Genomic DNA, 25,359 nt, shown 5'->3' with positions numbered 1-25,359 from the left:
CCCCAATTTAAAAAACTATTTGGTTTTCTTTTTTTTTTTTTTTAAAAAGGAGCTCATAATCCACTTCAGATGATTTCATTGCTTATTTCGTAGTTAATCTTTCTATATTCTGTAGGGCTAGGCTGTTCACCTCTGTACCTGATCCCTCTAATGCATCCTAAAGAAGCCCAGGAATGAGATAGTGGTGAAAATCTCTGCACAGTGCTGGCAGCAAACAGAAAGCAGCAAAATAGGAGAGCTGGAATCCTGTAAAAAGGAACGCCGTGGGTGAAACTAAACAGCAACAACAAGCTATCTTGTATCAGCAGAGCGCTGAATTCATCAACATGAATTAACCATGTTTCGCTCCCAGGGAGATGAAGAAGCGAAGTCTTGTTTTTCTAGACATCAAAAAAAAAAATTTTTTTTTTTAACAACCCCAAGACACAAACAGTTCTGCTTCCCCCACTAAGCTAGTCTCAACTACCAGGACCCTTGAGACTCTCTGAATGTCTGCATGGTTTGTATTCCAAATCACACACTCCAGCACTTGGACGTTCTGTGCTTTCCTTTCACAGCTTCATACAGGTAGGTTTTGTCTTCCCCGACAGAGGACAGTTTCTTCTACCTCTTCATTATATCCCACAGACCTAAAGCGGGGCTGTGTGCTAGAGAAGGACCCTCTCAAGATCACTCACCAATCTATGAAAAACATCCCAACAAGATGAGAGGTCCTTTGGTCCCCCTCCCCCTCTGACTTCTCTGCCACAGTCGAGAGAGAGCACTGGATTGGGCACAAGGGATGCACAAGTAGGAATGGATTCTTTAGCTGATTTTCTAGCAGGAGAATCATTGCACGTATGTGTCTGACCTCCATCCTCTATAATATAGACTCTACATATTCAAATCTGTAAAGCAGCTCAAATCCCCAGACACAGCATCACTCACCACACACTGATTTCCTGACACGCTTCGGTCAGTCCCAGCCAGTGAACTATTCACATGCCTGCTCTTAGTTAATACACGGGCAGATGACATGTTCAATGTCCTTATGCCCCTTCTCCGGCCCTCAACTTTCCTGCCACTTCCGATCGCAGAGGGTGTTTTCCACTTTACTCTCCTTATTGTCTTCATAAACTGTTTTTCTTTCTTGATCTCAGTGTTCGTTCTATTTGTTTAAAGGTAATATTAGTATTTTTTCATTCATTCTTCAGATTTGAAAATAAGTATGAAATTAATAAAATGTGAATAATAATATCCTGTTAATAGGGACAGGACTGTTCTTGTCTGATTGCCCTTAAATTACAATGAGGTTGTTGAATTCTTCAGTCCTAAAAATTGTCGTCCCCCCCACCGCCACCTCTGGGAGCCACACCCAGTTGTGAAAGATGGATAGGTAGACAGACAGATAGGGTCCATATTTTCTCCTTGGAAAGGGTTTTCTGAAGGCCCAGAGTCACCAGATTTTGAGGCATACTGTAGGATGTCCCGGTTGTCAGCCCGTGAGGACACTTTCTGTTTGGCTAATAGACTTGCCTGTGGGGAGAAAAGTCACCATTCATAGAAAGGCATGGGAATAACTCAAGGCAACTAAAGGCTTAATTTCTCTTTTTGAGAGCCCCCCTAGGAAGCACTAGATTTAAGTGAAATCTTTATGAAAGGATGCCTTCTCTGAATTTTCCCAGCAGGCCTCTTTGTTATTACCCCAAGAGGGCCGCCAACCAGTCAGGGAATCAGATCTCCCTTATCACACCCAGACTGCCTTGCCTCACTGCGCACCCCCCACTGGTGGGAGGGCTACGAGCGGCGCTCTCAAGCTTCACTCAAACCACCAATCTGCCGTCTCTGAAACACCCCAGCCCTTTCTGGCCTCGTGTACTTGACTCCTCCACCACGGGGAGGTCCCCCTTGGATTCCGAAAGAAAATTAAACTCCTTGGAATCCAAAACTAATAAACTTTCACAGAGCAGCCCCAGGTGGATTGGTTATCATGATATTTCAGTCTCACTTAACCAATAAGAGGGCCGGCTGGCAAGTTCCCAGGGTGAATATTCTCATATGAGCATTGGATTAGAGGAAGCCAAAAGATTTTCGGCCATCTACACGCTCAATTTACACCCCACCTGGGTTCAAAGGTAGAGATCTTGTGACGGTTGGGGCCCTGCAAGGCAATTAAAAGAAATAAAGCAAAGTATTATATTTTAATTGATGTAATCTTCAGGCTCCCAGTGGAATCTGGGGTGATATCTGACTAGAGTTACCCCAGGTATCAATAGATGTCTATTTTGTGAGAGCGCATTTAGGAAGACAAAGCCCTAAGAGTCCTGAACTTCATTAACATGTGTATCCGTTTGAGGGGGGTTTGGCTCTGACTCCCAGGACTACAAATTGAAAGAAGCCACCTAGATTTTTCTGGGATCTGAACAAAGAGCTGAAGGGGGTGGGGGAATGGAGAGGGAGAGAGAGAAGGGCAGGTGGAGGGGAAGACACAATGTGGGTTTATATTTTTATTTGTTTTTCAAGTACCTGGACATTAGACACACCAAACCATTCTTTCCAAACCCAAACAGCTTTCATCCATCACTAACATTTCTGGGTTTGTTTCTGTTTTATTGTAAATATTCCAGTCGAAGAAAGATAAACAGACAAGAAAAAACGACTTTATACAGTATACAGTCAGGTAGAAAATACAGAAAGGAAAAGAAAGCGAACAACCAACAGACAAAAAGTGGAGACGAACCAAGGAAGAGAACCAGCTGGTTGCAAATTCACTCACCAGCTTCAACGAGGCGCAGCGATGGTCTTAGCAGCTAATAGAAACTGCCTAGCGCTGTCAGTCTTATCTTATTCCACCCAGGGAAAGAAACAGACTTAATAAATGATTCATGGGGACATTTATTTCACTAATCCGTTAAAAAAAAAGTTTGCTATTGATCAAGATATCCTGCTCATAAAAACGAGTTTTGTTTTTTATATATTTTTTTTTAAAAAACAACCCTTCCCACCCCACATGGGATCTGACGGTAGGGACCACGTTGTCAGAAGCAAGGGACGGAGCTGTGGGTTGGAGCAGCGTGGCACCATCGCAGTCTGCGCTCAGTCGGCCTTCGGGTGCCCTTCCCACCAAATCCACGTTTCTCCTCGAGGCAGGCTCTAAGCCAGGTTTAAAAAAAATACTCATGTCCTGCACTCATGTTTGCCGACATGTGATGGTTTAAGAGGAAAAAGAAAAAGGATTCAAATTCACGAGAGAGAAGAGGTCAGCTTAGGACAATACCGGCATCCTTTACAGGACAAATCAGAGTCCCCCCCCCCCCCTCCCGCACCCCCTGCCCCGAATGGCAGCTCTAACTCTCTGGGCACAAAGAAGATGTCAACCTTAGGTCGATGGCAAAAGCATGGAATGAAGCTCATCATCTTCCAAAGGCTTCTTTGTTTTAGTACATTCAGAACGGAAACAATGTGAGGACAATTCGATTCAAGGTGGCGATACTGGTGGAGGTGGGAGTAAGTGACTGCTTCGTTCTCTCTCTGAATTTTCTAAGTTGACGATCAGAAATTGCATAGAATTTGTTTTCCATCAGAAAATGAAAACTCTCTGTGTGAAACTCCCAATTGGTGAAGCCAAGCAAAGGTCAGGCAGCTGCTGGGAAGCCTCACCTCTCCCATCCATGAGTGCTCTGGACCCTGCAGACTCAGTAGAGAAGTAAATAGCAGTCATCTGACAGCCTGGAAAGCATCAGTAACTCTGAGCGTGTTGATGGAAGAGAAGTGAAATGCTTCATGTAAAGTCATAAAAGGGGGCTACTGCCCACACTCAGGTGAGAACTCAAGAGTTCCTAGTTCCCAGGCCTGTGTATTCGCTATGGGAACCTGGCACATTCTTGATTATTTAAGGTTTTTCCATATAACAGACACACTCTCGCATGCACGCGCGCACACACACACACACATACCCAGGTCTCCTGTCTAGTAGCAAGAAATCATTCAATCCATGATATCCTTGGGGGTCTGGCTTCATAGGCAGCTACTGAGTTTGGTTAAAAAGAGCTGCTGCTCTCAAAGGATGCACCAGACCCGCAGGGTGGCCCCATCCTCCCCACCACCCCTGGCAGCCCAGGCCGCCTATGAGAAATTTGCATTTAACAGCTCTGTTCCTTAAACAAGACCCCAGGATTCTCTGTGCCTTCTGCTCTCTTCCCCTGTCTCTCTTCTTCAGAGATCGCATTCACCAAAGGCCAAATCATACCCAAGAGTAGTGAAAGTCAAGAAGATAAAGAGGAAGAAAGGACCTATTAACCTCCGAAATCCCAGGCATTTCAAGGTCCCTCAGTAAACTATGAGTTAATTGGTTTTTGGCATTTAAAAAAAATTACTTGAATGGACCTTTACTTGAGACTTTCCAGCTGATTCTTCCCAAGACTCTTCTCCTACACTCCCCGTGGCCCCTGTCACCGCCCAGAAGGGGGCGTTCAGCACCTGGAGTCTGATGCACAGGCCATTCCATATCCTAAAATTTAGGACAAGGAACAGGGGATTATGGAGACCTTCTTTCCCTAACCCAGCCTCCCCCCACCAAGAAAATAAAACAAAAGGTTATAATTGAGAAGACAGCAAGGAAGAGAGAGGGGGAGGAAACATAAAGAGAAAACAAAAGAACGTTAACAAAAATATACATACAAATTCAGAAAAGAAAAACTTCCCTGTTGAGTTTAATTTCTTTTTTTTTTTTTTTTTTTTTTTTTTTTTTTGTCCTGTAAGAACTAGACCCAGGGTACAATGGCCCCTTCCTCAGGGGAAACTCCACTGATGAGTCCACCAACTCATTGGACGGTCTGGACGGGGACCCCCACCCGGACTCTGTACTTGCGGCGGGAGAGGAAGGCCCACTGGGGGAGGATGGGGCTTGTGGCCTGGAGGGAGGGCGTGCCCTGCCACTCGGGCGCAACGTCTCTGGGTGGCCCCAGCTCCCCGGACCAGGGCGCTGTCTCCGGCTGGGGTGTCAGGCTCTTTGATCTTTTTTTGTAAAGTTACTGGATCCAAAATCCGGAGAGAAGAGTGGACGCTGTACAAGTCCCGGGGCCCGGCGGACCGCCGCGCTCGCCCAGCGCACCCTGCCTTCGCGTCGGGCCCCCGAGCGGAGCATCCTGTGCGGCCGGGCTACTCGGGCTCGCTGCTGTTGGTGGCCTTCTCCCACTCCAGGCTCTCCTCGCTGCGCGCCGGCGACGGCCGCGCCCGCAGGCCCTGGAACCGGCGGCACTCGGGGCACACGCGGATGTGCGTGCAGCCGCGGGCCACCAGGGCGGCCTCCTGGGCCAGTCTCTGCGCCAGCTGGTCGGGCTCCCCGGCCCCGCAGAGCTTGCCGTTGCTGAGCGTCACGGTGCCCCGGGGCCGGCGCTCCTCGGGGATGGGGGGCCGGGGCGGCGGCAGCGCGGCGCGCCGCCGGCGCGGGTGGACACTGTCCTGACACAGGATGATGCTGCGAAGCTCGGTCACCATCTCCTGGCAGACGGACACCTGCAGGACACGAGGAGGTCACAGCCCAGCCTCTCAGAACCAGCCCCGGAGGGCCCCCAGCAGGCTCGGGTGCGGGATGAGGGGGGCAGTGTCTCAGAATTATATAATCTCAGTTATGAAGCTTGCATGAAGGCCTTTCAATCCACCGCCGCACTCCCATTCCCCACTGAATAGCCAAACGCCCTGCAGACCACCATGCTCAATAGCCCTGCCAGCTGGTGGTCTCATCTTTGAACACCCTAGGAGACAATGCTCTCACCGTGTTGGAAAAGAACTCCTTCCATTGCTGTTCAATGCTGCTTCCTTCTACTGACTTTAATTCCTCTCCCTGAAATTTTCATCCATTGATCCCAGTTAAATTTGGTCCTTGAAGCCAAGTAAATAAATAACCCCTCTACCAGACGTCAGTCTTTCAAGTATTTGTAAAAGCAACCATGTCTCTATGAACATTCTGTTCCCAGGCTAAAGATTCTCATTTCTTTTAATCAACTGGCTGTGGCTGGAGAGGATGCATTCTAACAGTAACTGTAACAGCGGCCACTACTGCTGCACGTCTACCGTGTCCTGATAAGAATCTCTTGGGTCCAGCTGCGTCTCAGAATATTTCGGATTCTGACAAGGTAATACAATTTACATGCCATACATTATGTATCACATCCAGTGGGTCTGGGGCAGACCTTATATTCAAACACATTACTATTTCTGTAGCAGAATGTATAGATGCTCACACCCAGTTGAGATAAAGACCATAAACACTAGCCTCGGACAAGTCCAAGTTAAGTTTTGTTGCCAACTTAAGGTTTGTTTGATGTTGCATTGGCATCAAACTTCCAAAAACCTTGGGACTTTCCAAGCTTTTTAGGTTTCAGAATGGCGGGTGAAGAAACATAAAACTGTACCATGACTACTACTGTTATACCCATTTCACAGATGTGGAAATGGAGGCTCAGAGAAGATAACAAATAGCTGACCCAGAATTTGAAACTAAACCTACATACTGCAGAGCGCATGCGTGCTCTGCTGAGTTCTCTCCTCTGGGCTGGAAAGGACACTTTCTCCAACCAGGATGGGAGAAGCAGCTTTCTGTTCTTTCATGTTCTTTCCTCCAGTCTTCCCCTTCTATTGACAGGACATTAACTCTACCATAGTTAAATAGTTAACATAGACTTTACTCTTCTTTATAACGTCGAGAGTGCTTTAACTCCTCACTTAAGTTTTCAAGGTACACCCAGACCACGGGTGAGCTCCTGGGAGAACAGATGTGCACAGATCCTCTCCCTGAAGCAGCTACAGAGAAGCAGTAGCACCTAATGGAACATGGCCTGAGTTAGGACTTGAGACCTGGATTCCAGACCCCGGGTTGTTACTAAAAAGCAGAGACTATAGGCAAGTCACTTAACTTCTCCATGCTTCTAATAATAATTACCACAAAAGGACCACCACCTGCCTTACCTATTGTATGTAACAAGAATATAAGGACATATATTTATTTACCGTCAACCAAGTATCAAACCCTGTGCTTTGCAGGGGAAATACAGACACAAAAGACTCAGCCCTTACTTTCAGGCAGCGCAATGTCTAGTAGCCAGGCTGATACAAAATAATTGCCACACAGTGTCTAAGTGCTGTGTGCACTGGTTCCAAAGGTGATGGAAAGGAGGAGGAATGAGCAACTTTCCGGTCCAGGGGAGAAGGCAGGAGAACAGGAGAAGGTTTCACGGGGAAAGAAACACCAGAAGGAGGTCTTAGGAACAGAGAAGCACACCACCATTTAAAAGGTGGACAAAGGGAGAGCCAGTAACGCTGGAAGAGAAATAGGAGGGGAACTGAGAGAGCTCAGAGCCAGGCAGGGCAAGGGAGGAGAGGGCTTCTGGAAGGAACTGTCCATCCCAACGAGGGCCGCACTGAGGTCCAATAAGGCCCAGTGGGTTCTCTTTAGTTTTGTCCATTGGGAGGGGTCAGACCTCTTGGCAATGACCTTTCAGGGCAGGGGTGGGGAGAAGCCAGACTGCCCTGGAGGGAGGCCCAAATGGGAGGTGAGGAAATGGAAGCGGAGGCAGTCAGAGTCCCTGGGATTTCCAGAGGGGAGGGATAGGGCAAGGGGAATAGTCATACGGCTATTATTTTAAAATATAGGATAAACATGAGCATATTTTTGGATCTGGGGGAGAGAGCAGGCAGAAAAAAAATAAAGGGGAGAAAGAGGATTAGCCTAGAGTTGCTGAGGAAAGATGGGAACAAGGCAGAGATAGAAGGATGATCAGAGCATCTGTGGCAGCCACAGGGGGAGGGTAGCTGTGGGTACATTGTTGGGGGTGTTTAATTGGGAGCTGGTCACCTCTGATTTTTGGTGAGGCGGGAGGCAAGCTTAACCTCTAAGCATGAAGGAGCCAAGAGATGTGAGGAGTGGGCGATGGCTTGCAAGTTCTGGGAAGTGGGGAAGAAGCCAGGCACAGAAAAGGAAGAGATTGGCAGGCGGTGTTGTATTGAGGCCCCGCGTGAGGCTGGACTGCATCGGCCTGTAGGGGGCGCTGTACTGTTAGGTACCGTTAGGACCTGTTCTCCAGTGTCAATGAGGGAAGGAGGTTTCAGGTCCATCCAGAGTTGGGAGATTGGCATAGAGGCCAATATACTTTAAAAACCAAATAATGCAAGGAGTACGTAGCATCTGTGCCCCTTCTCTGAGGCAGAGTGGAGGGAGAATGGGATAAAGTCTTATTCCTCCTTCTTAGGCTCTTCCATCTGGATTGAAGTTTATATTAACCCAGTTTCTAAGCCCCGGGTTTGGGGATTAAACGTATTCAAAATCCCCGAGAAGAAAGAAGTCATTCTGAGCCCTCATGAACTGGGATATCTCTAGACGCTTTACCTGCAAGGCAAAAACATACTTAAGATTGAAGAGCCAAAGCCATCGTTTTCCATTAATAACCTGGCACTTTTGCCTACTTTTCGTTATACTACATCTTAAATTGTAGTTGTGTAAGACTTTGTTTTCTTAAAACATTTTTCGCATTATTTATTTGCTGGGCTGTTTCAAAGAAGAGTCTGAAGCCCAGAGAGGTTACCCGCCCTCTCTTTGGCTACATGATTAGTAAGTGATGAAGCACGAACCCAGATCTCGCACCCTCGGAATGGGGATTCCTTCCATTGCGCTGTCCTGTGGGCTCCCCACCCTCCTATGGGGTTTCACAGGTTCGTCTGAAATGACCTTTGTACGTGCGTGCGCCTGTGAACTTGGCCCCGCCTGCCAACACTATCAGTCATACCCCTTAGAAGATTTACCTCAGTAGCTTCTGAGTGTCGGAGAGTCCATAAAAACTCCAACATAGCCATAAAAATGGCCACGATTAAGCCACAAATAAGAACCACAAAGATTCCACCAATATTCTCCATTCCCAGTCCTGTAAGAAAGTGAGAACAAACCAAAAATAGTGTAAAAGAGCTGGAAGACACCATCATTCTACCAAAAATGTTCCACGGCATTTAAACAACCAGAACCCGAAGATGTTTTACACACGCATTCCTGGAAGAGATGCAATTGTTCTTTTGGAAAAAAAAATGTAGCATAGCTGGAGTAGAAGAGGGGAGGGGACATTAGATGCAAGCGGAGGGGACTGGTGAGAAGCTTTCGAAGGCTGTCTGGGGTGGGAGGGGTGGTCCCTTTAAGCAAAAGGCTAAGGCAAAATTTGATCTCGTGTGTAGAGATGTGATGCCAAAATGCCAGTAAATTCTACAGTTTCATTAAAAATTTAGTCGATCTTCCTAATATTTTGTCTGCTTGACATAAAGCAACTGTCTTAACCAAGCTATGGATAGAAAACATCACCTGGGAAGCTCATTAAAAATACAGATTCTTCATCTTTACCCTAGACTTACTGAATCCTTATCTCTGAAGATGGGGCCCAAGAATCTTTATTTTTAAATGCATTTCACAGGTGATTCTTTTCTAGCCAGGCCTCAAATCTGTTTGCAAATTGGTATTTTGGAAAGTATTATTCAAGGCTAAGTTCCTTGAAGTCAGCATAGTTTTTGGTTATAACCTCACTGCCTAGCATGATACCTGGCAGCTAATCGATACACAAATGATATCTGTAGAATCATGTGATTGTTTTATTTCCAGTGTCAAACTCTGAGTTAGCTATGTAACTGGAAGCTTTTTTTTTTTTCGGTACTAGAGAAATCTAAACTTTAGGAGTGTCATAAACACATGAAACCCTGATTCAACAGGGGCCATGATCATAAACCAAAAAGCATCCTTGCATTCAGGAAAATGCCAAGAGGGTAGCTTGCGTCCTGTGTTGTTCTGGAATGCCTGCACGTTTGAGTGTTTGTTCAACCAGCAGTGTTTTCACGGGGCACAGAGCTATGTCAGTGTCGGGGAAAGCCAGCTTGACACAACACTCAGAGACAAGCCACTGTTCAGGAGCAGAAACCTGACACTACTTTCTGCACTTCGGAAAGCTGGAAAAATCGCCCTAGCAAGCCATTTCAAGATGTCTTGGGTTTTCTCTCACAAAGTCTCAAATGGAGATCTGTTGCTTTTTGTTTTGTTTTATTTTTGCAATAGCACAGCGCGATGCAGCGGCTGCCTACACTAATGATCTGCTAGAGTGGCTCCAAGGGCTCCCAGAATGAATGTGTCCAATGGACTCTGTACTCTGGTCTGCAGGTCCACACAGCCGGCTGTTGAGTACTTGTGTGAATCCAAGATCCTCTGTTTTGAATAATCAAAACCAAGAAGTAACTTAAAAACTCAATTCTTAGGGAAGGCGTGTAGGGTTTGGAGTAGATTTCCACCTCCCAAGAGGAAGGTGCTTGGGCTTCATTTGAACACCTGTCCCTCCAACCAGGACCATTTGGACAGAAGGTTTTTGACCAGAGGAAAATCAGGGGGACAAAAAGGATACCTAAGGGGACTCTTCAAGGACCTAGCTGAGGTGAGCAGGCAGCTGCTCCAGCCACAGCTGTAGGGGTAGTGAGAACAGGCACTGGGATGTACCTCTGAGCATCATGGACAGACTAGTTTCTCCAGCCCGCCCCTGGGGAAGGGAGGGGTTCCCAGTGACGAGGAAGCGACAGCTGTGATACCAAGAATGCCGACCTGTTCAGGCAAACAGGACCCCAAGTGACTCTTGAGGTACAAGAGTTTCCTATAGCCTTGGGACAGCTCTGCCTGATGTAGAAAAAAGACTAAGATGCCCTTGAAGGGACTTGACCTCTCCCTGTGTTCCTGCAGAGGAGGTGTCCTCATGGGGCCCAATTCTGCCATCTGGGCTCTAGTGCTTTCCCTGTCACCCTCAGTCACCCCCCTAGCCCTCCCCACTGGCTCCTTCCCTCAGCACACACACACACACTCACGTCCTTTCCTTCTTAAAGAAAAATAAAAATCCTTCTTCCACCTCCAGCTCTGCCTAGTGAACACCCTTCTCTTTCCTTCCTTCCCTGGCCAAGCTTTTTGAAACAGTTGTCTATATCAGAACTATTTTAAGACAGCCCTTAAAACACTTACATTTAGAGGCCCCCATCTCCGAGGGAAGCAAGTAGAAGAAAAGGCACCCACATCTTATGTTAAATGCATTTAAAATTTTTTGCTTCTGGTGGGAAGGAGTGGCAAGAAACAGTTAATTTATAATTGGTGGTGATTTCTCAGCAATCGTTGTGCATACAAGAGCATGTTTGCAAAAGGAGAAAAATCTAACCAAAAAAAAAACTGTTTCTAAATGTAATGAAGTTTTTATGAATATTACATTAAAAAATTAATGAAGTCGAAACAATGTTACATTTTGGAGATATTTAATTACACGTCTTATTTTAATTTTGCAGTTTTCTTTTTGCATTTTGGAGCTAATAATTTTTTTTCAGACCTCAAACATAATTCTGGACGCTTGAAAAGCTTTTAGGCACTAGGTAGTCTGTCTAGGGTATCTGAAGGAGAAAATGATTCTGTTCTGAATTCACTTTTATTCCCCCGAATAGTCACTCCTCATCCCTTGCAATTTTGTTTTGCACCATGAAAACCAAGCTTACCGAGGGCACCAATGAACATTTTGTTTCTAACCTACTGGAAAATTTCCAGTCCTGATCAAACCTCTTGTAATACTTGACATTGTCAACCACACCCCCTTCTTGGCATTTTTGTTTGTTGTTTGTTTTGGGGGAGGAAGGTAATTAGGTTTTTATTTATTTAAATGGAAGTACTGGGGATTGAACCCAGGATCTTGTGCATGCTAGGCATGCACCCTACCACTGAGCTATACCCTCCTTCCTCATTCTTGGGTTTTTATAAAGCCGTTGCTGCCTGCTCTCCTCCAGTCTTCTTGGTTGCCCTTGCCTGCTCTCAGGCACATTTCCCTTCTCCCTGCATTTGGTCTCTTGCCTCTCCTCCATGCACTGTCCTGCTGATTTTACCTCCTAAATTCTTTTCAATCTCTTACCCTTCTCTCTATCTCTCCTACCACTCCCCTGGTTCAAGCCCCCACTATCTCTTGCTTGGACTTCGGCAGCAGCCTCCAGGGCTGATTTTCCTGCTCATAGCTATGTCCTCCTCCACTCTACCCTCCAGAGTTGTCTGAGTGACCTTGCTGATCAGAAGCTTTCTGATACATCGTGCATCAATCTAATATTGCATGAAATAATACACTAGTTTAATGTGCTATCTCTGGATTTCCCATTAGACTATGATTTCCTTGAGGGAAAGATCCATGTTTGGTCAACTCTGTAATCCCACAATCATGGGCTTGGCTCATCATAAGAGCCCCATAAAGGGTGAAAAAAAAAATGAGCAGACAGAAAGAGAAAGACATCTCAGATGGAGAAGCCTGCATTATCAAAATGCAGAGTGTAATCCTGAATTACCAAAAGCTTTAGCTCCATAGTGTGATATGTACTCATTCCTAATTAAATGTTGTTTAAAATAATAGTAAAGAGTGACAGCCCTTGTCGAGTGCTCCCAGCCTGGTGACTGAGGCAGGTGGCCCAGACCGCACTGAGTGGCTGGCCAGAATGGGGCAGAATATGACGTGGACAATCAGCGACAGGGACTGACCGTACGTGGTCCGGGGCAGGTGCGGGGACAGAAGGGACAGCTCTAAAGGGACAGGTGATCTGTGTCGGGATGATCTTGATCAGATTGGAGAAAGCTTCTTGGAGAAGCTCAGGTTTGAACAGGATGCTGGTAGAAACCACGAGTCACCGAAACACCCCACAGCCTTTCTTTCCCAGCTCCTCGCGTTTCAGGGCCAGCATGTTAACCAAGGGTGCTGGCTCCAGCCAGCTGACTCCTGGCTGAGTGGCTCCCTCCCCCTAGGAGCCAGGCTTGTATACCGCTCATGCCTTTAGGAATTTATTGGAAAGTGGAGGTGAGAAGAGATTGCTGGCAGAGTCTGGGTTGAGAAACAGATGGAGCGGGGAGCAGGAAGCGGGAGTTAGGAGGGAGCAGCAGTTCCGTTTAACACTGTCATTAGTCACTCTCCCAGAAGTCAGATGCCTTCCCCGGCTCACAGTCATCACTCGGAGGTGGACTCCCTCCAGTCTGACTCCAAGGCCCTCGCGGTACCCACAGATGCCTCCACACCGGCCGGGGGGTCGCCTCATCACCCCCTCCCTTCCCTTCTTCAGACAGGACCACACAGAAGCCATCAAGACAGACGGCGTTCCAACTGAGATCTTCTCCTGACACTTGAGTCTCCGAGACTTAGCTCTGCCCCGGCAATGACTGGATTAACTGAAATGGAATCGAACTCTCCCACAAGCTCCTGGTTGATTAAGGACTAACTTTGGTTGGTCCCTCACAGATTGTCCACAAACACAATGATAGCTGACAAGTGCAAACGAAGAACTTTCTTTGTGTCTAGAACTACAGACGGGAATGGCAACCTGGAAGGGGGTATCTCTGAATAGATCTGACTCTCCACCCATCCACCCACCTGCCCTGCCTTCTCATCGGCAAATAATCACTTCTTGGATTCAAGTGCAAGTATGTCTCAGGCCTTAAAACTGGTGCGTGTCTCCAGGTAGCACTGTGGAAATTTGCAACTCTGATGCAGGAAAGCTCCTTTTGAACAGGAGCCTGGAAAGCAAAGAGGCAGAGGCCACAGGAGCCACAGAAGCAGGTGCAGAGAGAGGAGAGACTGGTGCCACAATCCCACCAAGGGACAGTGTATCTAGTCTTTGACGTCAGTCAACACACCTTTCTTAAGGAGCTTCCAGGGACTGAGCGCTGTGCCAGGCGCTGAAGTTCTGTGCGATATTCCACATCGAAAACATCTGACAAGAACGTGCACTTTTTGACCAACATGACTTTCAAGCACTTACAATTTCAGAGTCACATTCACCTACATCCACGCAAATACATTAAACGGTCCCATCTCCGTGGACTTATCTGTTGTAAATGGCAACTTCACGTGCCCGTGTGGGACCTTCCCAGAAACTATAAAGCGACTCGTCATGTTTGTGCTACTGAGGCCTGTGGAACACTAAGTTTGCCATTTCTTCTTGTATTCACTGCGGCATCTGTTGACTAGACCTAGCAGATTCTGGAGAGAGTGACAGAGTAGGGACAGGGACCCAGAACATATGAAGGATGGGAGAAGCATCTGATAAATTCTGCAATTTATCAAAACACAAGTTATGGGAGAGGCACTTCACAATTTATCAAAATATGAGTTCAAACATCTCATTTTTAAAGAAACATTCACTATCTCATTCAATTATCATCAAAAATACCATAAAGAAGGCCCACTGGAAGAGCGTTTTACTGTTAAAGAAACACAAAATTCAGATAACTTCAGAAATTTGCCTAGGCCTTTGGAGCTAGGATGTGAAATCTAGATAAACCTGACTGCCCAGCTAATGTTTATAGAAATAGAGCTGCCCTTTGTGAATGTTTACTATGACCGAGCTTACCAGCCTAAACCTTTTCATTCCATCTTAACAGTTGTCACATTTTACCTCCATCTTCCTGACAAGGAACCAAGGTCCTAGAATCAGGTAAACTTGCCCAGGGCCCCATGGCTGGCAAGCACCAGATCCAAACAGAAGCCAGAGCCTGAGCCCTCATCCCTACCCTACCCCGCCTCTCCCCAGAACTTGGGTCCCTCATGGCCCCTCATGTGGCGGGGGTGCAATTACAGAACTCAGCCTGGCTCCCGGATGACTGAATTCATTCCTAGGACCCCACACCCCAGAGTCCCTGGAAAAGAGGGTCCTATGGATAAGCCATTAATTCCACTTACAAAATCCCTTTCTCTCCTTGGGAACATTACATCAAATATTTGAATCAATGATTTATTGACTTAATTTTGGCTCACTTTCCAGACAAAGTGGGGCTGCCGTCTTTATAATTGCTGACCTCCTTTGATGCAGACACACTGGGTCGCAGTTTGCCTCTGTTCCTGATCAGGCTTTCTGGCTCCCACCCCCGAGTTTCTCTGTCTCTCCACAATCAATCTAATTTGCTTAGGAAGAGGCTTCCTCTGCAAACATCCCTTCGAGACACTGTCTGAACACCCATATTCGGGTTTCCAGTCCTGGCTCTCTCCAGAGAAACCAGAGAACCAGGATAATAGTGCTGGGTCCCCAGAAAGAAAGAGGGAGGAACACGTCCCCAGAATTGCCCCACCCCCTCATCACTGGCCCCCACTCTCGCTAAGATGTCTCACACTTTCATTCCTGCTATGCCAGACAGCAAACTTCCTGCTCTCTAAGGACTTTGTGAGTCAATGCCACCGGCCTCTTTTCCATCCTTGAAAGGGGACCCTGATTTTCACAGCCTGGTGGCATATTTATGTTCCTTTGAAGCCTGATTGTGAGCCTGTTTTTCAAGATAAAAGTATTTAATTTCTTTGGAATTCACCGACTACCTTTTTGTCTGGCGATTGTTTTGCAAAGCCTTCGGTAATCCAATCCCCTTGAATTGGGATGCTGGCATCTGCGAGTGGCTAGCGATATTTCTTTTTATAGGAGATGGTGAGAAAATAAATAAAATAAATGTTTTTGAAAAGGCAAGGCAGAAGAAAATGAAGCAGCTTGGAATGAAGCCTGCTCCTTTTTGTAATTCTCCAGTCTTCCACATGATCTGCCATTTCATTTTTCAGCTGCGTATGAGGGGAGACGGTCACCAAGCTAGAGGCAGGGAAAGAAATAGGGGGAGAGGAAGTGAAGGGGTAATGTTGTGGTTCTCACCAGTGCCAAGTGAGACCTGGCAAAAAGACTCGGGATCGGTGGCATCATCCCAATGTTAGGATTCTTCTCTGGAATTTGGCAGTGATGCAGGAGCTGTAATATTGGATTAGAAGTGGGGTAGAGTCAGATCCTCTTCTCTGAAATTCTCACATTTTAATAGGATAACAAAGTAGAAGAGGATTAAGTGAGGCACCGCACATCGTCTGCTACCTTCTAATTGATGTCACTCTCGGAGGTCTCTGAGAAAATGACCCCTCCACACACACACATAGTTCCCTTCACCTCCATCCCTCCCTGCGTGTTCCGTCTTCCCCTCCTTCCTTTAGGCACATCTGGAAGCCAACTGATTCCAATCACGGAAAAAAAAGATCCCTCAGCAGTTGCTTTGGAAAGCATATGAAAAAGACTGCTCTTTGTTCAATTTGAGACCCAAGGAAAACACAGTCCTGTGCTTCCATTCCTGACCACCGTGAAAGACTCGGAGGAAGAGATCTTCTGGGTCTTGCTGAGCCTGTCCTCCTGCCACAGGATGGGGGTCTCTTGCACAGTGAGTTGCATTCTGTAAGTCTGATGGCTAATTTGTCAGAGACCGAGCAGCAGTTCCGTTCCTTCCAGGCTAGTGCTTCTGGTCTGGCTTGGGGGAGTTCACGGGGACTTTTGCTCAGCCAGAAAGCCTTTTAGCCTGTCTGAGTAATGTTTGTTTGGGTTTCAGCCACGGCAGAATTGGGGCCACTGCATTAAACTGGCACTAGATGCTGGGATGGGAGCCCAAGCCCTGGCTCTTAGGGTGATTTGCACAGCATCTCTCAGATAGCTCCCTCTTGGACATCACCGCTTAGTAATACAGCTCACCCTCTCATTGCAAAGGAAGACTGCATAGAGGCAAGTGAACATCAGCTAGTTGATAGAACCCTAGCATCTTCTGAAGCACATGGGACCTGGGCAGGATGACTTCCGCTGTTTATTTCCCTTCTTCATCTGCTCAGTTCTCTTCTCCTTGCCAGGGAACATTGGGTCTCCAAGTGCTGAGAGGAGAGAAGCCTCATGCTCACTCCTTTCCATCTTCCCTGTCTCCCCTCTTCATCCATCCTGAAACTCTGCCGTCCAGTCCGTCTTCCTAAACCTCTGTGGGATGGGGAAGAATTTCCCATACCAACCACTCTGCAAAAATTACAGCTTAATTTTTCTATAAATGTACCTAATTTCTACCTCAAACTCCTATTTCCACCTGATTGCCAAAAACATAGAGACTTCCTTCTGTTTAAATTTCAGGTTCACTCTCAGTTAATGCCATGTTTTCCCTGTTCCCCCTTCCCTCCTGGATGCATTTCAGGTCTGAGGGTGGGAAGGAGATTAAGTGTCAGGAGTGTGGGAGGTTTAGGTGTCTGGTCTTAATGCTAGATTCCACTTAGACTTCCAATATCCTTGTCTGGGACCCAGGAAAATGCAGGGCCCTCTCTATCCTGGGTCCCCATGTGCCATCTCTCATGCCCCCACCCTACCGCAGCATGACACATATTTCTGGGGCATGCCAAACTTCAGGAGCAAGCAAAAATCTCTTAACCTCCTGGAATTCCCCATGAATCTAGGAGTTGTATCTGCCTTTCTCCATCTCCCAGCGGGGCACAAGGCTCCTTTGCAGGGACACTCCACATTCTCACGTATCCTTTCCTGCTCAGAAGCTCCCTGCTCCCACCAGGGCCCCTCCTTCTCTGCCTTGCAGACCGGGCGGCCTGGCTCTTTAAGCTTCCAGTGTCAGCTTTAAGCCAGGCTTCCTTCAGGTCCTGGCCTCTGTATTCCAAAATCCTTTCCTAGCAAATCAAAAACCATGGCTTCTAAGAACATTGTCTCTGCTGAGGTGTAAGAACATTAAATAAACATGCCTGTATTATGTAGTAAAGTGTAAAATTCACATGTGTTTTTAGGACAACACAGAAGACTTTAAGGAAATTCCAGGTATGTTGGGCTGCTTTAGGCTGAGTCCCCAGATCCCCAAGAGGGCAAACTCAGTCTCCTCTGTCATTAATTCCTTCCACGGGACAGTTTGAGACACACTGGTTTGCAGTCCAAATGCCTTCACCTGGTTTTCAATGCCCTCTTCACTCCAGCCTCCTCCTACTTACCCAAACCAATTTCTGAGTGTGACCTCTATGTTCCACCAGGTGCCTCTTGCCTGGATGCCCCCCTCCCCACTTCCTTTCCTATTCTGGTCCTGGGCATCTTCAACATCTAGTTGAATCTCTCAAACCCACAAAAGTCTCCGGATACTTTTCTCTGTACCTCCCCCATTTCTTTTTCCTTCCCAACAAACAGAGTTAGTCTCCTCCACGTTTGACCTTTGGGGAGTGGACAGCCAGGAAGCGTGTGGCCTCCCTGGGTTCCCACCAGAGAAGGGGCAATGTTTCCTCTAACTTACAAAGGGCTTGCCCCGGCAGGTTCGCATCCCCCAGCCCTCCCCTTGCGGGATCAAGATCCCCACGGAGACAATTAGAAGCACAAAGACACCACTTCACTGTCTTATCCTGGGTAATCATTCATGCTGAGCGGGGAGCCAGGCACACAGATCATTCATTTTACTCCTCAGCTGCCTCCAGGGGTAGAGCGTGTGTAGGTAAATTCGTTGCATATTTTAGCAAGGCTGCGGCAGGTTACTAGGCTGACCATATGATTTATTGTCCAAACCAGGACATTTTGAGGATGAAAGGGCACGCTAAAAATAACGAACAGGCATTAACTGATCTATGACAGGTGTAACCCAAGACTATCTGGACACGCCAGGCTATATGTTCCCCCTACAGAAGATGCTGGGTGTTCAGGGACCCTTGGCACTCCTAACTACACGTGTCCGTCAGCGACTGCTTTTCATCCAGCTGGATTTAAGACCCATTCATTCATTCACTCATTCAATAAAATATTCCCGTGCCAAGCCCAGTGGACAGCCCTGGGTGGACAAACGCTGCTCTCGTAAAACTTACGTTCTGGTAGAAGAGGCAGAAAGCGAACAAATTAATAGAAAGCATCATGTCAGGGAGCGATAAGCTCCAAAAAGAAAAATAGAGCAGAGCCGAGGTGAGCGGGGTTGCAGGGGAAGACCTCTCTAACGGGGCATCCTCAGGGGCAGCATGCAGGCCTTGAGGAGGCAGCAGGCTGGGAGGCTCGGGGAACAGAAGGAAAAGGGGGAGGCCAAGGGAGCAACAGGCAGGGCCTGGAGGCCACAGAAAGCTTGAATTTTGATCTGCTTGAGATGGGAAGCCACTGGAAGGTTGGTCCAGGGAAAGGCTGCAATCTTATGTGGGTCGTAAAAAGAACCCCTCTGGCTACTGGTGGAGAACAGACTGCCGAGGGGCGCGAATAAGGAAAGGAGACCAGGCTACGATAAGCCATGCGATAGGCCACGCAGAGCCCGGTGGAAGAGGTGGTGTTGGGGCGGAGGTGGACTCTGGAAACACGGTGGAGGTCGGGTCTCTAGGACCTGTGAGCCGGCAGGAGCCAAGACTCCGGGGCAGGACTGATCCCAGCCAGTCCCGGCCTGGCCCTTCCGAGGCTTGCTCTCCACATGTCCAAGCAGTCATTACCTGGAACTCGGGCACCGGAGACGAGCAGATCGGGTCCCCGGGCAGGAGGGGAGGCCCTTACCTTTGGCTCTGTGGTCCTCCTCCTTGGGGCACCTGCCCCCTTCCCACCACTTGCGCTTCAGAATTTCCAGGCGGTTGTTCTCCTGCAGCTGGAGAATGGCCAGGTCAAATTCGTCCCGGAAGACCGAGCCTGTGGGTCACAGGAGAGTCCGGGACACAGGAGGTGAGCGCCCTCGTCTGCATCACACAGCTCCCTTCCTAGTAAACCTGCCCGCCACCCTGCCCCTGTGACATAGGAGGGGAGTGACAGAGGGGTCCCTGCAGGCGTGCTCTCTCCACTTCACTCACACCGAGGACTCTTCGTGGAAAGGAGCGAGTTCTGGGTCCACACGGGGCACACTCAGGAGTTTCTTGTTTCCTTCTCTCCACACTGGCTGGGATGCCCAGTCCATGGCCAAGACCCCTGCCTGCCTGCATCAAGTGACAGCCTTCCAGGCAGCTGTGCCACCCACCTCCCCATCTGGGCGCCACCGCTTTCTATGTGAGTTAGTGCGGGAAGCTGGTTGCCATGCTCCCGATCCGCCTGCCTCCAGGAGGCCAAGGAGGGAAACATTCTGGGACACAAACCTCTCAGCCAGTTGTTTATTCCCTACTTCATTTAAATTAGTTTCTCAGGCACTTGTAACTCTCACTACGTTACACCCGACAGTGGTTTACTTGGAGCTGTCACCATCTGAGAGAAGAGCCCTCAAGAGTGGGTGGAAGCTTCCTCTCCTGCTTCTGTGCAGAGAACGGGTCTGGGGCATCCCCAGCCCTCACAGCTGCCCCGTCCATCACCCCGTTTATACCACGCCTCCCTCCCTCCTTAACAGAAGGCCTCTGTTGAGAGCAATTCTTTTTTTTTTTTTTTTTTAATTTTCAGAACGGAATATGGTCAAGGAGCTTTGGTTCTGGAATTTAGGTTTAATCACAAAAACAGGCTTAAATGAAACCGTGGAAAGCTCGATGCCCCAGCACAGGCTGAGGCCTGCGATCATGAAGAAAAAGCTGCCAGGAGGCTGGGAATCCACTCAGCTGCCCAGTTTTCTTGCCCAAGCTCTGTGAAGGCCTGATGTGGACAGAGGCCCCAGGGAAAAGGGCTCTCGTGAAGGATACAGGCAGAAGCCGGAAGAAATAGACCCATGCTCTCAAACGTTCACGTGTACAGGAATCCCCTGTGAATCTCGTCCACCTGCAGACTCTGACTCAGTGGGTCTGGGTGGGGGCTGAGACTCTGCATTTCTCACAAGCTCCAAGGTGGTGCCTTGCCGCTGGGCCACAGACTGCACTTTGACAGCTAAGGAATTAGCTCCATTCCGAGATCGCTCAGGACTCTTAACAGCCCATGGTGACTCCATGGATAGAGCCTTCCCTGCTGGAGCTACGACGACGCTCGGACATACAAACCCCAAGCCTGCAGCACCTCATGTACAGTAGGCACTTAACACACATCTGCCGTGATGGCTTCCTGACCTAACAGATGCTGTTAGGGGGTGAGATTAATGAGCCTTCCAGGTGTAGAGACAGCTGTCCAGCCCAACAAGCATTTCAAGCAGTTTTCAAGGCATCTCCAACCCAACTTCAACAGCACATCACGGGCCCCAGGAAAGGATTATTCTGCCTACTCCATGTTTGCCTACTTAGTGCCTAAACTCCCCAATTTTTCACCTCATTCTTTGTTCTGTTTCTCTCAATTTTCTTGGGTCCAACCACATTGCTTATTCTCTAGCCACGCCCTTACTTACCACTCAAGTATGACACACATGCTTGACTTCCCTGGACCTAAATTCTGTCTCATCAGTGGACTGTGCGATGCTCTTCTCTGCCTGATCAAAGAACCTGGGCTAGCCCACAGCTCACCTTCCCTGTCTGTCCTGTCCTGTCGAGCTGGTGGACCCATGTGGCAACATGGTCTGGGGAGCGAAATGCTGGACTTGGAGACAAGCACCCTAGGCTCAAGCCCAGCTTCTCTCTCTACTCATTCTGTGACCTTGGACAAGTAACTTATCAGCTCTGAGTCTCAGTTCTATCCTCTAGGAGGGGAAGGACCACATCTACCTAAGACTAAGTAAGAAAACACATGTGGAAACACCTGTTACGGACCAAATGCATTTCCCTCCCCTTTTCCTTGGTGATCGATGAAAATGTCTAGAGCCAGGCTGCTTTATGTCAACTCTCTATAGATTTGTTCCTTGAAAACTTTGGAAGCACTTGACATTTCAGTTAAATTTGTTAAATTGCCAGAGCATTACCAAGGTGCACCTTAAGTTCATTTTGTGGTTCACGCCACCATCTTGAAACAAAATGTCAGCCAGTAAGTTTCTCAGAGGGGCCCATTATCTGTAATATTAATGGAATCAATAAAATATGATGCTCAGTGGAGAGTACGCAGGTGCCCAGAGTGAGGCCTCTGGTTTACAGAGCTGCGAGCGTCAGAATTTACAGAGTTCAAGGATGAACCATGTGATTGCCTCTGTTCACTGGCTTTGTTTCTGATCAGCCTTTAAGAAGTCATCTGCTTTTATCAAATATCATAGGGAACAGTGGAAAAGATGGGGAGGGCAGTGATGTTCCCCAAAACAGGCCAAGTGTGAGACACTTGGTAAGCACCTGACCAGATTATTGGGTTTAACCTTCATCGTAATGCTGTGAGGTAGCTATTAGTAACCTGATTTTATAAATGAAATAACTGAGACTCAGAGAGGTTAAATAACCCATCCAAGGTCCCACAGCCAGTAACAGGGGCGCATTCCCAGATCTGCTTGACTCCAGTCCATGCCCTTCACACAACACAGGTATAAGAGAGGTCTATAATTTAGAGAGTTCTGAGTTAGGCAACGATCAAGAAAAGGGTGTATAGGGTAACAACAAAGATGCACAGGCCACATCAATTTCCGTATCAATTTCCCCACATGATCTGATGGCTTCGATGCCTGCTTGTTCCTCTGCTGCCTTGAGCAGGACACACTTGAGGTCATCCCTGGACAAGGATGGCCCTACGCAACGTGGCTCTCCATGGTGGGTGGGGGAAGGGTGCAAGTCCAGATCACCTGGGGAACATTTTCAGATCTCCTCCACAATCATCATGAGCAGTAAAAGTGTTCCCCTGCACCTGCTGGTGGAGGGACCATCAGCAGGGGAAGGCCTAAAGTAGGAATATTCCTTTAGAAAGCACAGCTGGAGTACCTTTCTGGAAGCCAGACTTCTCTACCCTCCAATAACGAACCGACGGCATGGTCAGCAAGCAGAATATCAGAGCTTTCCCGCCCTTCCTCAGCCACCTATGCTGACTGGGAGTCAAGAGATCCGTCAGACCCACAGATGATTGGAAAGCCACCTCCTCGAATCACATCAGCCTCCTTTTGTAATAAAACATTCCCCAGGGACACTAATAGCAAAATTAACTCCCTTGAGTCCTACTATGTCTTCCATCCCTTTCCACCGCTAGAAGAGATGTCAACCAATGGAGAAATGGCCAAAGGGCAGGAAGCGGGAGACGGGGAGAACAAAACGCCAAAAGAACCCACCAAGGGCATCCATGTGCCCTTCAGTAATTAATCAGTTAATAACTAGTCAATTCACCCTTCAGGAAGCAAGAATTGAGAACTGATCACTGATGACTGGAAGTGCGTGGGTTTGCTTTTTAAAAACAAAACAAAACAAAACAAAACAAAACAAACAACTCAAGAATGCCAGGGGTTTGGGGAGAGGGAGGGAGGAGGGGATGAATAGATGGAGCACAGGGGATTTTTAGGGCGATGAAACTATTCTGTATGATACTATAGTGATGGCTACATGTCCTTATGCATTTGTCAAAGCCCATAGAACGTACAACATCAAGAGTGAACCCTAAATTAAACTATTTATATTAATGTGTCCATGTTGGTTCATTGATTGTACCAAATATGCCACACTGATGCGGGATGTTGAGGGTAGGGGAGTATATACGTATGGGTGGGGAGGGCTATGGGGGAACTCTATTTTCTGCTCAATTCTGCTATAAACCTGAAACTGCTTTAAAAAAAATAAAGTCTATTAATTAAAAGGGGAAAAAAAAAAGGATGCCCGCCTCAAGCCCCCGTTAGGCGGGCTCTAGGAACAGGGGCCGGGCCGTGAAGCCGGAGTCTGCCTGGGCGGAGCTACCCGCGGGGCCTCCGCTCTCCCGCATACCGACGGGCATGCCGATCCCATAGCCCTTGGTGTCCAGCAGGCCCCCAATCTGGGTGAGGTTGCAGTTCCGCTGCCGGTAGTACTCATTCATGGTGGACTCCAGGAGGAAGGCGTAGTTGGAATTCAACACCCTGGCGATCCCCTCCTCCGTGCTCTTCACAAACACGCTCGGCTGCTTGGAGTACATGTAATTCCACATGCGCTGGTAGGTCTGGTAGCGGGAGTTCTGGGGAAAGAGCACAAGCCAGCGGGTTGGGAAAAGAGGGAGGAAGCAGGGGTTTAGACTGAAAAGTCTGGCCCTTCTGCTTCTCAGTCCCCCTCTTGATAGCCAAGAGCCTTCTCCCTGCCATCTCTCAGCTGCCACCGCTTTAACGGCAGGAGAGAGCTGTGCTTTGATACTTTTGTAGAAAGACAGAGAAGGAACAGGGTCCGAAGGCGCTGTGAATGGCCTACTGGTTCAATCATTGTTTTGCCTCATCCACCCTCCAGAGGTCTTCCGTAGCCACCTGCATGTTCTGACCCAAGTGAGAATGGAAATTCTGGCCGTGTCTTCTGCTCTCCTCCAGCGTGGAGGCACTGAACCCAGGTTCACTCTGGACTTCCAAGGGACATCAGCTGAAGGAGCAGGGCCAGCTGTCCTCTGTCAGCCCAGAGCCCATCTACCAATCACATATCCAGCACTGGCTTCTACTTTACAGATAATAACAAGACGGAGAGGATTCTAGGGGTCTATCCGAGCCCTGCGTTTGCAACAGCAAACAGAACTGAGACTGGTATGGGAAACACAAAACTGAAGGCCTTGGACTTATTCCACATGAAAATGAACTTCCAGGGTCTTTGGTTGGTTAGACACCCTCTACTCCGGGGGAATTGGCTTCCCTAGAAGAAGCAAATGGAAACGATTCCAGTATCTGACCCGGCTGTCAGCCTTGGTGACCAGTCACCACTGTGGCAGGGGTGCTCCTGAGCCTCGCAAGGGAATCTCAGAGAAGCCAACAGGGTCCCGATCTGAGACCTCTCTAATCTGGGATCGATGAAACCCGTTCAGCTTAATCTAGAGTTCCTTATGCTTCAGTCATTGGTATATTATTCCAACCTTGCTTTGGCTAAGTAGTACTTATAAAACTTAGCCGTCTTAAAAAATTTAAATGCAAATGTTAGCCTCATGCTACGCAGTGATATAAAGAAAAGAACAGGTTAGATTCGCTGCATATTTCTTTTCTAGTACTCATTAAAATAAATATGAAACTTGCAATTAAAAAATAGTTCTACCACTAAAATCATCTCAAGTACCACTAATCATTCATGTACAGCACTTTGGGACAAGGCTGATATTAAACCAAAGTGTTTCGGGGACCTCGTTTCAGGGTATTTTGTGGAGTAGGGGGAAAATGAGCCCCATGAGAACCTCCAAGCTGGGTGTTCAAAACGGCTAATGGGATTAGGCAAGATGCTTTTATCTCCAGCGGACAAACATCTCCACTGTAATCTGCCCAATGCCCGATGCTGGCAAGCGGCCGTATGGGTTTACTTGGAAGAAGGTCATGCTGGAGCCTCCGTGAATCGTGCCATACTCAATGGCGGTCTGGTCAGCTAGGTCATCCACTGACTCAATGGGCACATCCATGCGTTGCACGGTCAGGAAAGCTGCCAGGTTGGCCGTGTAGGATGAGATGATGATCAGCGTGAATGCCCACCTGTGTAGGTAAAGACCAGGAAGCCATCACTGCCCGGGCCCTCCCAGGAGTCTTAGCCCCCATCCCCAGTCCTGCTGCGACATGGGAGAGACCAGGTGGCAGTCTACTGAAGGAGCTCTCGGCTTAGTGGGGAAAGAGAAAAGAGTCAGGGCATATGATGGCAGCAGAGGTGAACAGTGTTGCCTGGAAGAAGACAGTGG

At 48.0% G+C, this 25,359-nt stretch overlaps 1 protein-coding gene across 1 annotated transcript in view; it reads right to left on the bottom strand.

Annotated features, from left to right (window-relative positions):
• Nucleotides 1-5,055: 5,055 nt before the first annotated feature.
• The window catches only part of GRIK4 (glutamate ionotropic receptor kainate type subunit 4), a 386,960-nt gene continuing 366,656 nt past the window's right edge, over nt 5,056-25,359 (bottom strand). The window contains exons 16-20 of the mRNA XM_064482153.1: nt 24,994-25,159; nt 23,463-23,688; nt 19,315-19,443; nt 8,779-8,897; nt 5,056-5,496 (exon numbers count right to left, since the gene is read on the bottom strand). Of these exons, the coding sequence (XP_064338223.1) occupies nt 5,140-5,496; nt 8,779-8,897; nt 19,315-19,443; nt 23,463-23,688; nt 24,994-25,159 (997 nt within the window). The 3' untranslated portion in view covers nt 5,056-5,139. The remainder of the gene's footprint in view (nt 5,497-8,778; nt 8,898-19,314; nt 19,444-23,462; nt 23,689-24,993; nt 25,160-25,359) is intronic.

The sequence above is a fragment of the Camelus dromedarius genome, chromosome 34 (assembly GCF_036321535.1).
Source record: "Camelus dromedarius isolate mCamDro1 chromosome 34, mCamDro1.pat, whole genome shotgun sequence".
Classification (NCBI taxonomy): domain Eukaryota; kingdom Metazoa; phylum Chordata; class Mammalia; order Artiodactyla; family Camelidae; genus Camelus; species Camelus dromedarius.
The sequence above is the reverse complement of the archived record's forward strand: the minus strand, read 5'-3'. Positions and strand labels throughout refer to the sequence as shown.